Below are 17665 nucleotides of genomic sequence, written 5' to 3'. Positions count from 1 at the left end.
CCTTTTTCCCACCCCCACCAACACAGACTCCCCACTGTGCGGGAGCAACATAGGGCGAACTGCTGCTTTTTCTTTCCTTACCCTCACTTTTCGTCACCTTTCTTCTACTTCTTTGGTATGTTTGTCACTCTCTTGTGGACTGCTATTTCTGCGGTGCCTTGATAGTCGAAGCAGGTTTTCTGCTGTTGAGACTAGAGAGGTGAGCAGAGTAAGCCAGATTCCCCGTTTGGACTTCTCTGTTGACATCCACCTCTTGGCGCTCATATGACCTTATGCAGTAAAAAACGCAGTGAAACCTTACTAAAACTAAAACTAAGACTCCCCAGTCTTCCCCCTCCCCCCCACTTACCGGCACGAACTCAATCTCCACCCTCCCCCCCTCCCCACCCTCCCCCCTGATTCATGTACCAACGTTCTGTGTTTGCCTCCTCTCTTCAGACTCCACTGGTTCCCTTTGTGGTGGGGCCCGGCTACATCCTGTCCAGAAGCAAGACCAAGTGTCATGTGACCATCAAGGACGAGTTCTTCGATCCGATCTTCGAGGAGAATAATAAGTAATGAAAACAACCCCCCCCCCCTTCCAACCAACCCTTCCCCCGGAACTGTATAGGTGTAGCCGCCTCTTTTTACACTGTTAGGTTCATTTAACTCTTACAAATCGTAGGCCTGTTTTCTCTTCACAGCAGGTTAACTCACTTGAACCTGTGCTATTTTTCATCCAAGAACCATTGCAGCCTGACACATATGGGGTACATTGAAGCGTTAACTACAAAAAAGACTGAAAGCTATCATAATTTTTTTTAATGCATCAAGGGAAAGAAAGAAATGCTCTCAAAGAAAAAGAAAACTACTTCTAATTTGTCCAAATACTTATTATTTAATCAATATTTTGAAATGGCAATGTCTGGGGGCTACGCAATTTTTTTAGCCCTATTTGTAACAGAATCATCTACCACAAAGCTAAAAAAGTATCTCACATAACTTCACCACATTTTTACTGAAATGAAACAACTGGGTCAACTGTTGGCGCACCGAGGGATGCTCACTAGTAAAAACAATCAGGAACGACAAATGAAGTTTTTGGGAATAGACAAAGGGTCTTGAATAGACAAAGGGTCTTGAACATCTGACTCTCACTGGCAAAATTGAAGGCAAACGAGGCAGGGATAGGCCCAGAGCAACCTACTTAGGGAACCTAAACAAATGGGTAAATTGGAAAGATCAGGGCAACGTAGCTTTTTTAAGATCATCCGAGAGAAGAAATGAGTGGAGAACAATGATCACCGATGTCTGTAGCAAATCTGAAACTGGATGATAATGACTGTTTATTAGTTTAGAAAAAAATTTGAGGAAAACGGACATCGAAGTTTCTTTTTGTGTTCTGAAGGAATGTGGAATGAGTTAATTTCGGGGGGGGGACTATTCCTCTGCTTTTAGGAGAGCCTATCAATTGGTTGAAAAACCTGTGCAGCAACCTGTTTTGGGTCACTGTTTTTGGCCCTTGTCTTTAAACATACCCCTCAGGCAGACCCCACCTCAGATAGCTGTCATATCTGTTGACCTCACGTAATTTACTCATCCCCGTTTGTTTTCAATTTTTTTTTGTATTGCAGAAAAAAGCCACAGGGAGACCCAGAGAGGTAGGCTTGTTTTGTTTCCCGACCACAGTCTTCCTCCCAACCTCCTCTTCCTCCCCCTCCTCCTCCTCCTCCTCCTCCTCCTCCTCCTCCTCCTCCTCCTCAATTTAGAGTTCGTAATTGTCATATTACTTGGCGAACTTCTTCATCACCATTCTCCTCCTCCTCCTCTTCTACTCAGTACTTGGTAATTGTTATCTTTCTCTGCATTCTTCATCATCATCTTCTTCCTCATCTCCCCTCTCTTCCTCCTCTTCCTCCTCCTCCTCTTCCTCCTCTTCCTCCTCCTCTTCCTCCTCCTCTTCCTCCTCCTCTTCCTCCTCCTCTTCCTCCTCCTCTTCCTCCTCCTCTTTCTCCTCCTCTTCCACCTCAACTTTGTATCTAGTAATCATCATCTTTCTCATCAATCGTCATCACCATTATAATCTTCTTCAGTGTAATTAATATTACATAATTAAACAATGATTAACCGAAGTTATGCCAGACAAATACATTAGAGGTTGACCTGCACTGTTTTGTTCGTTAGCTACATTTCCTATATAGTAATCTATTTGTCAGCGCATGCGGTATGTGTGTATTTTTTGTATGTTTTTTTTTGGTGTGTTTTTTTGTGTGTGATAATGTATGTGTGTGTGTTTGTGTGTGTGTGTGTGTGTGTGTGTGTGTGTGTGTGTGTGTGTGTTGTGTGTGTCTGTGTCATGTAGTGTATAATATGTGTGTTTTTGTGTATAGATTTTTTCGCAAGTCGGTCTACTATGTAGGAATTGAACCTTCCTAAAATATATGCCTGCAACTTATGAGCATAAGACACATTGATCGCTAATTTATTTTTGACTAACACACTGAATATTTACTTTACATAATTTCTTTTTTGTTCTGTGCATAATGTTCAGTCACTGCCACCTATTTTGAGACATATTAAAATTTAGTTATATGAGATAATAATATTCAAATCTTTAGTCTTATTTTCTGTCTACACTTTTCCCCACCCCGTAACACCCCCATCCCCACTCTCAGTCTGAAGAGTTCCTCAAGGATAAAGTTGACCAGATGACCTCCACCCATCAGGAACATGTGCGGTAAGTTTAACGCTTTAAACCAAGAGTTTTTCCACCGTTTCCCAGAGTTTTTTCTACAGTCACTTAAACCAGATGCAGTATGTCTCAGTATAACCCCAAAAGATTGTCTCCAACTTCTAAAGGTTGGAAACAAAGGCTTAGTCATTACTAAAAATCTTGGTTCGGTAATAGTTCCCAAAAAACAAGCAAAGATTAGCACTAAATTATTAAAGGAAACAGTTGTCACTAGTATCGGACACAGCGTCTGATGGGGTTTAAAGAGTTAACCATCATTTGGCCCGATAAGAATCTTTGTGTTGTAGTTAGTTATCCCGTTGGTAGACAAGACAAACATTTTGGGTTCTACACTGTGGACGATTTTAACATAGTTTTTTGGGGGTCTAGACCTAATTAACTTGTGGCTCGATTTGGCTATGCAGGTGGTGTACAAAATAACTTCATAGAAGACCATCACTTAAAACGTAACATAATAATATGATGTATCAAATTGAAGAAAATTGAATGAAGCAAGGATTACTTTTGAACTAAGTATGCTTTCGAAGGGTTAGAAATGGCGATGGTGATGAGAAAAATAAATTTTGACGGAAAAATTTACATTCACCAAACTTGTGAAAGCAAATCAGCATAGCTATCTTATCTTATACAGGCCAAGAGTGTAATCCTTAAATTTCTGAATGCGCAGCTTTTTATTTGAAAGCAATATTCCAATTTTTGTTTGAGTTTTGAAATTTATACTGAGTCCAGTTACATCGTTTTGTTGATGCAAGACCGCAAGAACTAATTCACTCGTTTTTCCCCAAACCCATGCTTTGACAAAGTGAAACTTGATGTTTTCATTTTCTAAATCCTTTCCGAGTTTTTCAAGAGCAATATACAGTAATTATAAATGACGGATCGTGTTAAAACTAAACCAAACTGAGGTAGGCTATCACAGCCGATATAATGGCGATACAGCCGGAAAGAGTTAACTTGTATGTCTGTCTGTCTGTCTCTGTGTGTGTGTGTGTGTGTGTGTGTGTGTGTGTGTGTATGTTGTATGTATGTATGTATTGTATGTATGTATTTTGTAAAACCAAATTGCCCTTCTGGGATCAATAAAAGTGTAATTTCTTCTTCTTCTTCTCCTTCTCCTTCTTTTTCTCCTTCTTCTTCTCCTTCTTCTTCTTCTTCTTCTTCTACTTTTTCTCCTTGTTCTTTTTTTCTTTTTCTTCTTCTTCTTCTTCTTCTTCATCTTCTAATTGTGCATGGCCGCCAAGTTAATCCTGATCCCTTTTTATGGCGCGCTCGACTGTGTTCCCCAGGGACATGGACTTGGAGCACCGCGAGGACATGCTGAAACAGAAGCGACAGATGGAGGAGGACCACAGAGAGGCACAGGCCTCCCTGGAGAAACAGATCGGTCAGTGCTTACCCTCTATCACCTCACCTCCCCACATCTTCCTACTTTTAGTTTATTCTATTTCTCTTGAGGGTTTAAAAAAAATTCCAACCCATTGGTGCTGGGTAATTTTTGGGTTATTTGATGTTTTAAAAATTTCAAGGCTGGAGAGGGGGGTATTTTTTAAATTTCAGTGGTGAGATTTTCTCTTGCTTGGTCTCACTTCCCCTTTTTTTCAACTAAAGTGCAAAGTGGAAAAACTTCTTTTAAAAATAAAAATAATATTATATTTTTTTACCACGCAATAATAAAAAAAAACCTGTTATCAGATATATTGTCATTATTACAATTATAACCTTTATGATCATTGTTATTACGGAAACGATAATGATTATTTCTATGAACATTTTTATTTTTATCATTTTTATTATCATTTAAAACGTTCTCCTCCTCCTCCTCCTCCTCCTCCTCCTCCTCCTCCTCCTCCTAGTTATTCATTATTATAATTATTATTATACTTATATTTTAATTATTAAAAGTTATTGTTATTGTGTTGTCGTTGTTACTGTCATTTATTACTATATTATTACATGTGTACTTTTTTCTTATTATCTTTTTTCTTGTTATTGATATTGTTATTGTTATTGCCATTGACATTTGTAACCCCCCACCAGCTCGAATGGCCAAGGAGATAGAATTCCTACAGGGGGCGTTTGAGTCGTACAAGAGCACGCTGCACATGGAGACTGCCGACAAGTGGAACAGCCGAGAGGCCGAGCTCAAGCAGAAGTGTGCCGACGAAAAACAGCAGGCGTTGCACGATCTCAGTGAGTATTTTAAGCTTAGTTTTAGTAACAATTTTATGGCACTTTCAACACAATAAGGTCATATTAAGTACCGAAGATTAGATGTGTTACAAGAGAGTAACAAACACAAAAAAGAAGGAGAGATCAGGAGGATAGACATTTAAGAGGAAAGAAGGAGCAAACTACACCAGAGTCCCCGCCAACTACCCACTCAGTGTGTCTAATTTTTTATATTTTTTTGTACGTAATATAGTGTAAAGTGAGCAGAGCTTGCTGTCGAGTGGGGGGATGCGCTACACAAATGCCATTAAAAAAGATTATTATTACATATGTGAAGCAGCGTGTTGAAATCAGGCGCCCATCAAAATAATGAAATCGAAGGAAATGGTATTTTTCTTCCTGATTGACAATTTTTTTCAAATTTTTGTTTTTTGGCTCAACACTTTTTTGTCTTTAAAAATACTTTGTTGTTTGGGTTTTAATGGAACACGTTGATTAAGACACAAACATTGTAAGTTTTCATTTCCAAGGACTCTAAAACTATGGAAGTTACCTAACTTTGGCTGCTGTTTTCTCGCAAATTTACCTCTGTATCCAGGCGACATACACCTTCTTCAATCGCAAACGTCTCGACGTCTATTCAAGATAGATGGATTTTTTTTTCATCAAAAGGAAGGCAAATAAACAGGCTTTAAGATAATACCAATCCCGTTATGCCCAAAAATTGACGAGGGCCTTATTCAACAACGTCGTGATACACCTTTTTTCTTTTCTTTCTTAACATCATAAATCTTACTTTTGTTGGTGCCAGCATGTCAGCAGTCCTGTTAGACTTAAGAATAAACCAGCAACACCTGGAATTCTCTAGATTAGACCTTCAAAATGATGGACATTTACTCGTGTCTAGTATATCTAGTTGGGTTCTTTCACAACATTTGAAAATTTTAAAAATCCCAAATTTTGGGCATTTTTCCCCCCAGAGATGCGACTGACCAAAGAACGGAACCAGGAGATGGCGAGCACGAACAGAGAGCACTCGAAGGCCATGGAAGCTCTCCGTAAGGAGAACAAGAGGGAGATGGATGTAGGTTCTGGTACTTGTATGCCGTGAGGGGTCTTTTTTGTTGTTGTTGTTGTTACTGTTGTTTTATTTTTGCTACTTGATTATTGTTGGTTTTCTTTTGTTTGCTTTATATGTTATTACCTTAACTTTTCTATTGTATTTTAAAAGTGAATCTGTTATTATTTCAGTTGTTATTACAGGATTTATGGTTGTTTCTTTAACTGCTGTCATTGTTGCTGTTGTTACTGATGTTATTGGTACAGTAATAATTATAGCTGTATGTCTCAGTGATGTAATTCAAGTCTGAAGAGGGTTCAAGAAGTCTTTGGTCTAAATATGAAGGAATAAAGATAGAACTTTGCAACTTGGCACACATACTTTCATTTCTCTACATAGTCACCATGCAGAGTAATACATTTCTGCCTCCTCTCTTTGACCTTCAAAATTCCTTGAGAGAGAAATGGCCCAGAACGGGCCCCTAACCAGTCTTCATCAGCTTTAATGGCGTCCTCGTTGTCATGGAAACAATGTATTTTGTGTGATTTTTTACTATTAGGAAACAAAAAAAGTCTGAGGGGGGCTAGATCTAGTGAATAAGCTGGGTGTGGCAGGATGTCAGAGCCACACTGTTCTGCTGTCTGGACTGCTTGTTGTGCCCTGTGCGCAGGAGCGTTGTCATGCAGTAGGAGGACCACATTACAGAGTTTTCCACGCCTTTTTCTCACCATTTTGGACCGCAATTTTATCAACAAACCCCAGTAGTAGTCTCCTGTGACTGTTTTTCCATTTTTTAGGTAGTCAGTCATAATGATACCTTCACAATCCCAGAGACTCGACAGCATGACCTTTCCACTTGACGGTGTTACCTTAACGTTCTTTGTTGAGGGAGAAGAATGGATTTTACATTGCATGCAAGACATTTTTTGTTCTAAATCAAAATGATGAATCCATGTTTCATCAATAGTCACCATGTTTTTAAAGAAATTTTTGTCACTGGACTCAATTTGAAGGAGAGTTTTGCATGACTCAACGCTCTGCTTCTTTCGCTCACTTTTCAAAACACAGGGTACCTACCGTGCAGACATCTTATTCATGTTACCATGGTCATGGAGAATTGTTTCAATTGACCCTACACAGATTCCTGTTTCACTTGAGAGCTGTTTAACAGTTATACGTAGGTCTTGTAAAACCATTTTCTTCACTATGGATTCATTCTCTTCAGTTACCACAAAGGATGGGCACCATTCACGATTTTCATCCGTTCCTGACATGAATCCAGATTGGAATTTTCTTATCCAGTGTGTCATAGTATTATAATGAGGACATTTGTCACCTTGAACTTGGTCTATTTCCTGAAAAATGTTTGAAGGGGATTTTCCTTGCAAGTATAAAAAATACTCAACAGACTCCATGGCTCAGCTTCAGCAAGGAAAAACAAACTTTTCTGATTATTGTATCACTGAACACGCTGACTAGTGCCTTATTATCACCGGATTTTCCTGAAAATTTACAAGGTGTGTTCCAAAGAAATTGTCTAAAGGCTGGCGAAATTTCATTACTCTACTATGATTCCTTCATACCCAGACGCAAAGACTTATTGAACCCCCCCTCGTTTATTATAAGAGTTTACATTTTGTGTTCTGCCTTCTTGTCTTGTCAAATTTAGCTGCTTTTGTGTAATAACAGCCAATAACATGTCACTCTCACGTTGAAATGACAGCGGCTGTTCCTTTTATCCAACCCTACTAAACGTCTACCTTCTTGATCTCTCCTTTTTCTTTTTTTTTGTTTGTTTGTTACTCTTTTGTAACACTGTTAAAATATGTAGGAACCAAAATTATTGTATGCATGCAAATACGCTAATGATTATGATAATTACTTTTCAATGATACCTTTGCATGAAATCAAATTGTAAGTACTCTGCAATGGGCAAAGGGTTGTTTATTGCAATAAGATTATGTTCAAATCAAAGTAACGATTAAAAAAAAAGATTGTTTGTGCAGAGAAAAGTTCTTAATCATTCTTATAGCCATAGCAACTGTGGTTTCTTAATTTTTCTCAATTTATTTTTTTCCTCAGAGCCTGATACGCAGATTTTCTAATGCTGCTGGTGATATAGAAAAATTACGGAAAACAACAGCAGAATTAGAGGTAATACAGACAAGTTTGGATAAAGAAAAGATGATTCCGATGTATTATTCCTTTTCAGATATTTGCTTTTCAAATGCATTTTCAAACGTACTGATCATTAAGACTCACTTTTTGTGTTCAAAGTTAAAAACTTCTGTCCTCTAAATGGGCAACACTTGGTTATTGTATTCAGTCTGATACACCCTCATGAAGAAAAAAAATTCCACCGCGTCATGACACATATAATATGTCTGTATCCTTTACTTTCTCTTCATGCCCTTGTTATGTTTGTATGTGTTCTTAAAGTCCTTTACTTTCTCTTCTCTTCATGCCTCTGTTATGTTTGTATGTGTCCTTTACTTTCTCTTCATGCCCCTGTTATATTTGTCTGTGTTCTTTACTTTCTCTTCATGCCCCTGTTATATTTGTCTGTGTTCTTAAAGTCCTTTACTTTCTCCTCACACCCCTGTTACGTTTCTCCTCCCTGTAACCTATTAGTAGTATTACTCATATTATTCAGTTCATGCCCTATCATCATTATCTCTCTGCGTCCTTTGGGGACTCATGCGTGTAGTTTCATTTGTCAGTGCACTCACTCATCATTTTATTCTGTTCTATATCACTGCCTTGTGTCTTCCTTTTCATTTCAGTTGATGTCATCATCACTTGCAACCTCGTTGAATCATTAAAAGTTCATTGACGTTATAATAATAATAAATGACATTTATATAGCTCTCAACCTCGATTAATTAAAAAACACAGGCTCTGAGCGCTTTACAGTACAGTACAACATACAACAGTAACATAAAACGTTGTGTTCTGACTAAAAGAAAATTACTCCAAATATTCATCTGATTAATTTAAAAACAGACCAGTGATGAGTCATTCTGTACTCCCCAGGAGACCAAGTCCGAGCTGGATCAGCTGAAGGAGGCGTACAACGAGACCTGCATCAAACTGACCAGTACCACGAGAATGCTGACCGATGCGGTGAGACTTGGGGGCGGGTGGCGCTCTCTGTGGAATGTTGATGGTTGCACCGGTTATGGGTCTGTCGCACAGCTGTACAAATGTGTCTCGACGTGGTGGAATCATGCGCTCATCTATTTTTGGGCATGTGGAGTTATTGATATCATTTGAAAGCTTATTTATAGCTTTCAGGGGAAAACCCCCCCACCTATCTTGTGTGAATAGAAGTCAAGATATTTACTATTGAATGAAATGTAGTCGCCTGGTTTCAGTGGTGAAATTAGCGAGAAAATGACTGCCAAAGTTTTGTAACTCTAATAACGAAAGTGTCCTTGCAAACAGAAAAATGACATATTTTGCGCCTTTGATCAAAATTTTTCAGGAAAATTCACACGGAAATGTACTCTTACATGGATGTAATTGGGGTTGAGCCGAAAAATCAAAATTGGATAAAAATTGCCAAACTGGCGGAAAATGCTTTTTTCTCCAATTTTGTTACTTTGACGAGCACCTTATTTCACCACGATGCCTCACATATGCACTAATTTCAACTTTTTGAACAAGATTTTTACAGCAGTTTCTTAATCTGTGGTATAAGTTGCTCAAGAAGTATTTTGTAACAACTCACATTCTAATGATGGAAGAAGCATGAAAAGATACATGTAGTAGGTACAATTGTTGAAAGATTGAACCAATGTTGTCTCTCTCCTAAAATTTCAAATTTTAACCAATTGCTTACACCTCGCTGATTTTTTAATTGTGTAAATGGATAGCAAGCTATGGTTATGGTATCGGGACGTTTTATTCAAATTTAGCGCAGTTTTTGCTTTAAAAAAAATTGTTCTAATGTAGTTTCAGTTTGATGATGTTAAACAAGAAGTAATGAGGAAAAATTATGACCCTTTTCATAATAGAGGCCTAACCTTGTCTTGCTGCTCAGTTATTTTGGTCTGTTTATAACTTGTTTCTCCTTTCTGCTGAAAATACATCTCAGACACTTTGAAATGTTTTAAAATTGTCTATTACTTTGCAATTTGATCGATGTGGTAACAGTATGTGGAGTAATATTCAAATTTAGCATAAATTTTTTTCTTTCCTTTTTTTGATTTGTTTGAATGGGGCGTCAGTTTGATGATTTTGAATAAAAAGTATTCAGTAAAAAAATTATGACCCTTGTTCTATAAATGTGTGGCCCTTTCAGAAAGTGCGGCTGATGGATTTTGAGGAGAGGTTTCAGGAGAGGGTAGCGCAAGTGGATGACAAGTACAGACATAAACTGGAGGAACTAATGACACAGAACACTGAACTCAAGTAGGTCGTGTGTGTGTGTGTCTGTGTGAAAGAGAGAGGGAGAGAGTGAGAGAAAGAGAGAGAGAGAGAGAGAGAGAGAGAGAGAGAGAGAGAGAGAGAGAGAGAGAGAGAGAGAGAGGGGGGGAGACAGAGAGAGAGAGGGGGAGGGGGGGGGGAGTGGGAGGAAGGATGGAAGGGAGATAAAAAATGCATGTTGGATGCTCGTGGAAATCATTTAACTACATGTATTACTTTAAGCTGTACCTCTAGTTCTCAAAGCTTGCTCTTAAAAACTGTCAGACCATATGACTGGTTGGATCTTGCACTAGGAACTTATTTCAAAAGAGAATGTAGTAGATTAATTCTCAAAGTCAAACATGATTAACACTCACAGTACCACTGGCGACTTTAACCAGGCACGCTAAACATAATTAAACAGCGAATGGACGCACTGCACCGAAGGAAATCAAAGGAAGTCACTCTGTTTGATAGCTGAATGGTTGATGAACTTCTTTGAATTTTTAAAGTGTGTTTCTTGGGCTACCATGGTTTTTTTAATTTAAAAAAAATCTACCACGGTTTCAGCATTGTAAACTGGTACTTTTCACTATATGAGCCTTTGGTACTGTTGGTGTCAAACTGTAAGTTTTGATATTCTCTAAACCTGAAAATGTAACTTTGATCATTTCTCCACTGTTGTTTTCATAATATTATATAATGTTTGTGACAATGGGTGTGCGTCTGTGTGTCTCCCGCAGGCGCTTGTTTGTCCAAAAATGCGGAGAACTGTTTGATGAAAAATCCAATACAGACAACCAGACTTCCCAGAGGGTGAAGACAGCCAAAGAAGCGATGGAGGTATGTCATTGTTATAATATATGTGTCACGACGCGGTTGAATCAGGCGCTTGTCGATCTTTTTGACATGTAGAGTTATTGGTATCATCTTAAAGCCTGTTAATTTGCCTTCCTTATGGTAAAGAAAATGTCCGTCTATGTTGAGTGAGAAGTCGAAATATTTGCTATTGAAGGAGGTAACAGTCGCCTGGTTTTAGATGTAAAATTAGCGAGAAAATGGCTGCCAAAGTTTGGTAACTTCCATAGCCTGAGAGTCCTTGGAAACTGACTATTAAGAATTTTTGTACCTCTAATCAATGTTTTTCAGTGAAATCCTCACAACTATGTGATTTTAAGTGGACAGAAAAGATGCTGAGCCAAAAAAAGAAAATAAGAAAAATATTGCCCATCGGTCCCCAAAAATGCCAATTTCTCTGATTTCATTGTATTGACGAGCGCCTGATTTCCCCACGCTGCCTCCCAAATTGTTCTGGTTTCTGTTGGTGAAGCGATCATGTTTGCTTTTTCCTGTTGCTGCTAGTTTTTTTATTGTCATTATCTTGTCTTTTTTCGTCCCGTGGCGGGGGGGGGGGGGGGGGGGGGGGGGGGGAGGAGTTGTGTGTAGTATGTATTTTATTGCTACTATTGTTGTGATAAGTTCTTGTTGATGCTGTTACTATTTATCTAGTCAGTACTTGCAGAGCTTTTGCTCTTCGTTTGCTTAAAAAATTTTTTTTACAGAAAAACTTCTGAAACCCTACTGGACATGATTATGTCGTTTAGTAGTTGGCCCTTACTGTTTATTAAGCAATGTCAGCATTATCACATCATCTTCACTTTCTGCCCAACTCATCTTCTGCATCCCGTATGGACATTCTTTGACACTCTATATAGACATCTTTTGACGCTCTATATAAACATCCTTTGACACTCTGTATAGACGTCCTTTGACTCTGTGTACAGACATCCTTTGACACTATGTATAGACGTTTTTGAACACGATGTACAAATGTCCTTTGTGGGTGGTTGGCGGGTGCTCTGGTAGGGTTTGCTTCTTCTTTCCTATCAAACCTCTATCGTCCTTATCTCCCCTTCTTCTTTTTTATGTTTGTTACTCTCTTGTAACAGCTCTAATCTTCTGGCACTCTTATGACCTTATGCAGTTGCGAGCGCTGTAAAACCTCTTCTAAAACTAAAGATGTTCTTTGACACTAAAAACTTATGTAACAATAGCAGCTAGAACAACATCAGTGACGAATGATAGTGATGATAATAGTCCCACCACCACTACTCTGCAGTAAGCTGACAGAACGCCTTTTTGCGTTTTTGGCGCCAAAAATGTTTTTTCGCTAAATCGAAAGCCTGATCAGTTACCCTTCTTGTGTGAAAAGGAAAAAATCAAAATGAAACTGACTCGTTTAAAAAAAAAATTTAATTAGAATTCAAATTTAGGAAGCATTCTATTTTTCAATGGTTATACTGACAAAACCCCCTCTTTTTCTCGAAACAGCAGTAAATAAGAAAAAGTGGTTTTGTCAGCTTACAGCAGTACAGCTACTACTAACTGTTACTACGATTTCCACTGCTACAGCTACAACCATGACTATGATGAAATACTCTATTAGTTTACAAATTTCTTTATCTGCACAACATCTCAGAAATTAATCAGCTTTCTCCCTTTTTTTTCTCTCTCCTTCCAGACACTGATCAAATCCAAACAACGTGCCAATGTGAACCTAGCTGTGGGCGGTCCGCTGGACAAAATACGTGGCGGGAAGACACGCCCCCTGAGTGCCCCCGGCACACGCAGCGAGACGCACAAAGCTCACGTGACTGCTGGAGAGACGGACGCCCATCCCACGAAGCGCGAGTTCATACCACCTGATGTGAATGTAGACTCGAACCCAGAGACAGAGGAGATGAGGGCAGAGCTGTTCTCAGGCCCTGTCAGGGAGCTGAGCAAGGAAGAGCTACTCAAGTCTATGTCGGAGTTTTGAACGAATGTTTGTTTGTGTGTGTGGTTTGTGTATTAACGTGTGTGTGCACTTGCATATGGTCACTCTTAAGGACAAGCAGGCTAACCAAGATTTCGGGGGTGTCCTGAAACCTTGACCTACACTAACAGTGGGCATTGCGCTACCTATAGGAGAGGTTTGGTTTCATTGGTGTGTATATTATTATTTGTTTGGTTATAGAGAAAACTGTACCTTCGATTTTCTCAAAACAGCATTTTTCGGGATAGCCCCCTTGTGCTTAAAAGCGGCCATATAAACTGTGTGTGCATGCACGCGCATGTATGTGTGTGTGTGTGTGTGTGTGTGTGTGTGTGTGTGTGTGTGTGTATGTGTGTTTTTATTTATATTTGTGAATGTGTGTTTGCATTTTGAGCTTTTGATTTTTCCTTGTGTCCCTTTTGCAGGTATGTGTGAGCAAGAATAAAACTACTGTACTAACTTTTAGAAAATTGAAATAGATAGGAAATTTTAAAAAGTATTAATACTATTAACCATGTGGAAACCAATGGCCCCACCCCCTTTCTCAACATATCCTTTACTTTTTGATGTTTGTTGTCTTTCTGGTACGTCGCATGTGCTTAAGATGGAACCCTTCATAAAAGGCGATGCAAGGCGAACGGACATCTATCGACACTCGTGATATTGACATAATGTATGAATCATATTTCTTTTCTTCCGTTCCTTTTTTTTCTTCTTTTAAAGAGTATTACAGTGTTTCCAAGTTCTCAGACAATGCAAAGACCTGTATATGTCTAGTAAGATGTAAAGTCCTGAACCCAACCTATGCGGGCTTCATCTCAAATTAAAAATGAAAGTTTTTTTTTTTGGTTAATCAAAAACCCCTTCGTTTATGTGCTAGTCAAAGTGAAGAGAATAGCTATGAGTCCATTGACGCCTGTCTGATTCTGTTAGACTGAATGTACATTGCATTTGTTGTGAGCTGAGCAAAATGTTCATTTTTTCTTAGAGGAGGTTTTTGTGAGATATGTGGTGTGGAGTGACGTGGTAAACAGGATGCCAAAAGTACAGTGCAGTCTCTCTATAATGACCTTCAATATAATGACTTCCTCTGTATAGCGACATAGTGCCCAGGGCCCGAATTTTTCCTTATATATATCATTAGTAATATTTTTGGTTGCCTCTCTATAACAACAACTGTCTATACTATAATGACATTTTTGTCTGGTCCCGACGATGTCATTTTAGAGAGGCTGCACTGTAGGTCATTTTTCTATTTTGTCCATTCTCTTTTGTCCTTCCCTTTTCTTATCGCCCCCCCCTCCCATGGCAATGCCACTGACTGAAGTGTCTTTAGGCCATTCCCAAAGGGGAGACATTAACATGTTCTTATGCACAGTAGAATTTTAAATGGGCTGACTTGTCAATGTCATGCTCATACTGTGCCGAAACAACATAGGGGGAACTGCTTATTTTTCTTTCCTTATCCTTACTTTCGTCATTTTCTTCTACTTCTTTTATGTTTTTCACTCTCTTGTGAACTGCTATTTCTGGGGTGCCTTAATAGTCAAAGCAGACTTTGTGCTGTTGAGGCTAGAGTGGTGAGCAGAGTAAGCCTGATTCCCCATTTGGACTTCTCTGTTGACATCCACCCCTTGGAGCAGTTGCGAGCGCCGTAAAAACCTTACTGAAACTACTAAAACTAAAATACATTTCTTATCGTTCTGTTTTTGCCTAAAGAATCTCATGAAGAGATCTAGCTATGGCTATTAAATTTTGTTGTTGCTCTGATGCAGAACGTCTTGTGTGATTGTGTGAAAGGAAAGTTTATTGAACGGGAAACATATACAATACAAGCAAATCATTGTAATGATTACTGTAGTAAAAGATTTTCTCAACTTCTTGTTGAAGTGATATGTAAGTCGAATCAAATCTGATATCAACTTCTGTCAATGAGGACATTTGGTCACTTTTAAGGACAAGCGAGCTCACCCAGATTTGGGGGTTTCCAGAAATCTTGACCTTCACCCACCAAAAGTGGGCATGCCCTACCTATAGGAAAAGTTTGGTGTCATTGGTGTGTATATCTGTTTAGTTACTGAGAAAACTCTCCTTGTCTTTTAAAGAAACTGAACAAGGGGCAAAGACTTTAACTTTGATTTTCCCAAAACATCATTTTTCGGGATAGCCCCCCTTGTGCTTAAAAGCGACCATTTGTCTTGCAATGTGGTGGAGTCAGGCCATCGTCAATTTTTGGACGTATTGAGTCATTGATATCATCTTTAAGCCTGTTCATTTGCCCTGCTTTCGGTGAAAAAAGTATCCATCTATTTTGCATAGAAGTCGAGATATTTGCGATTGAAGGAGGTCAGGATCGCCTGGTCTCAGAGGTCAAATTAGCGAGAAAATAGCCTCCAAAATTTTGTAATTTCCATAGCTTGAGAGTCCTTGTAAACTGAAAATTGATATTATTTGTGCCTTTAATCTATATTTTCAGTAATGTCCACACAGAAATGTGTTTTTAGACGGATATAAAAGTTGTTGAGCCAGGAAAAAAAATAGATAAAAATTAGAAAACTTGCGGGAAAATGCCCGTTTCTTCACTTTGATTATTTTGACAAGCGCCTGATTTCACCACGCTGCCTTGCATTTGTTTTGTTGCTCTGAAGCAGAACGTCGGGTGTGATTGTGCGAAAGAAAAGTTTATCTAAAGTGAAAAAATATACTAGCAGATCATTGTAATGATTACAGTAGAAAAATTTTTTCTCAACTTCTTGTTGGAGTGGAATGTAAGTCGAATCAAATCTGATATCAACTTTTCTGTCATTGAGGACATATGTGACGAGTTCCAATGGTTTGGTCCACTAGGTACAGATTTCATCATTTGAAATTTTAGTTCTGATACAAGAAGGACATAATTTCCCTTCATATGTCACCAATATCGAATTAATACGATACTTTTGAACGAAATGACGCTCAATTCTATTTTGGAATGCTTCAATGTTGTCCGAGGCAAAATACTGAGATATTTGCTATCAAAGATTGACAAATACCTCCAACACAAAACAAAGACATTCTCCTGAATAGCTTTAAAAACACATTTAACAGCAAATTTTAAAGATTTTTAAATAGATTTTTCCATCAGAAAAGTAATTCAAAAGTCTAAAAATGCAACACAAAAAGAAGACTCATTTTTAGACCCAACAAGTGTTTTTGGCAATTTTAGCTGTTCAGCTTGATGTACCCAATGGACTGAACCATTGGGACAGGTCACATTTTATTGTACTGTACTTTTCTGCTTCATTATTGCAGCTACTAATATTGTTAATGTAGTGAAAAGCCATAACTGGTTACTTGATGATTCAATAAAAAATAATGTATAATGAATTCACCATGTTGTTTTATGTCTTTGACTTACATGTTTTGTTTTGGTATATATTTTATGGCGCTCACAACTGCATAAGGTCAAATGAGTTTGTGGGACACATTAAACATTTTCAGTCGTTAGGAAATTTTGGAATTTTGCCCGGGTGGCGGATGAAGCCTACTTTTTTCGATTTTGGGCCACCAAAGGATCTTTAATGTGCGCAACTTGCACATGGGACCTCCAAGATTTTTCGCCCTTGTCTGAGAAGGCTAGGTGTAGATCTTTCCTACCATAAGATCAGGGGTGTGACTGAAAGACAACAGTAAGAAGGAGCCAAGGAGTTGCAGTAGAAATGCTGCAGAAGAGTCAGGAGCCCAGAGGATGGGGCAAGGGAGGTGAGGGGTGGGGGCAGAGAGTGGAGGTGAAAGCATACGACAGAATATTGCTAGTGAGCAGGAAAGGATGTGAAAGGAGACGATTATAGAGAAGAAAAACTTCTGTCACTTTCAGGATTCGAACCCGAGAACTATTGAATGAGAGACAAACACCTTAACCTCTAGGCCACGAGAGCCCGCGAGTTACCTCTTTGTGAATGTACGTGTGGGAGAGGTCTCTCGTGGCCTAGTGGTTAAAGTGTTCTCCTCTCATTTAATAGCAGGTCCCAGGTTTGTATCCGGATAGCGACGGAAAATTTTCTACTCTAAAATGTTCTCCTCTCACCTCCTTTCTTGCTCTCTATCAATGTTCTTTCATTTGCTTTCGTCTCCACTTTCTGCCCCCACCCCCTCACCTATGTACTTATATTAATCAAACAGTACTATAAAAATATGACTGTTTGCAAAGCTTACAGGTCTTCATCGGTGGACCAACTCCAAAGCAAGGGAGGTTAACCCGTATATAGTAATTTCTCGAAATAATACACGTGCTGTCTCCCCTAATTGCCTGTTGACACACACGACCCCTCCGTCTCAGAACGGCTCACGTTTACTACAATAAACCTATAAACTTAAACAATAACCAAACAAGCAGAAAAAAGAAACACCTAAACAAAATGATAAACAACAACAACAACAACAACAACAACCCCCCCCAAAAAAAACCAACAACAACAAACCTACCAAATATCCAACAGCCCCC

General features: G+C 38.8%; 1 protein-coding gene across 1 annotated transcript in view; it reads left to right on the top strand.

Annotated features, from left to right (window-relative positions):
* The window catches only part of LOC101850820 (flagellum-associated coiled-coil domain-containing protein 1), a 55359-nt gene extending 42036 nt beyond the window's left edge, over nt 1–13323 (top strand). Inside the window, exons 5-16 of the mRNA XM_005102769.3 lie at nt 439–554; nt 1614–1640; nt 2370–2394; nt 2655–2716; nt 4018–4115; nt 4769–4921; nt 5881–5984; nt 8043–8114; nt 8994–9083; nt 10264–10373; nt 11111–11210; nt 12889–13323. Coding sequence (XP_005102826.2) covers nt 439–554; nt 1614–1640; nt 2370–2394; nt 2655–2716; nt 4018–4115; nt 4769–4921; nt 5881–5984; nt 8043–8114; nt 8994–9083; nt 10264–10373; nt 11111–11210; nt 12889–13185 — 1254 coding nt within the window. The 3' untranslated portion in view covers nt 13186–13323. The remainder of the gene's footprint in view (nt 1–438; nt 555–1613; nt 1641–2369; nt 2395–2654; nt 2717–4017; nt 4116–4768; nt 4922–5880; nt 5985–8042; nt 8115–8993; nt 9084–10263; nt 10374–11110; nt 11211–12888) is intronic.
* Nucleotides 13324–17665: the final 4342 nt, after the last annotated feature.

Source organism: Aplysia californica, unplaced genomic scaffold (assembly GCF_000002075.1).
Source record: "Aplysia californica isolate F4 #8 unplaced genomic scaffold, AplCal3.0 scaffold00339, whole genome shotgun sequence".
NCBI classification, from domain to species: domain Eukaryota; kingdom Metazoa; phylum Mollusca; class Gastropoda; order Aplysiida; family Aplysiidae; genus Aplysia; species Aplysia californica.
This window is presented reverse-complemented; position numbering and strand designations above follow the sequence as displayed.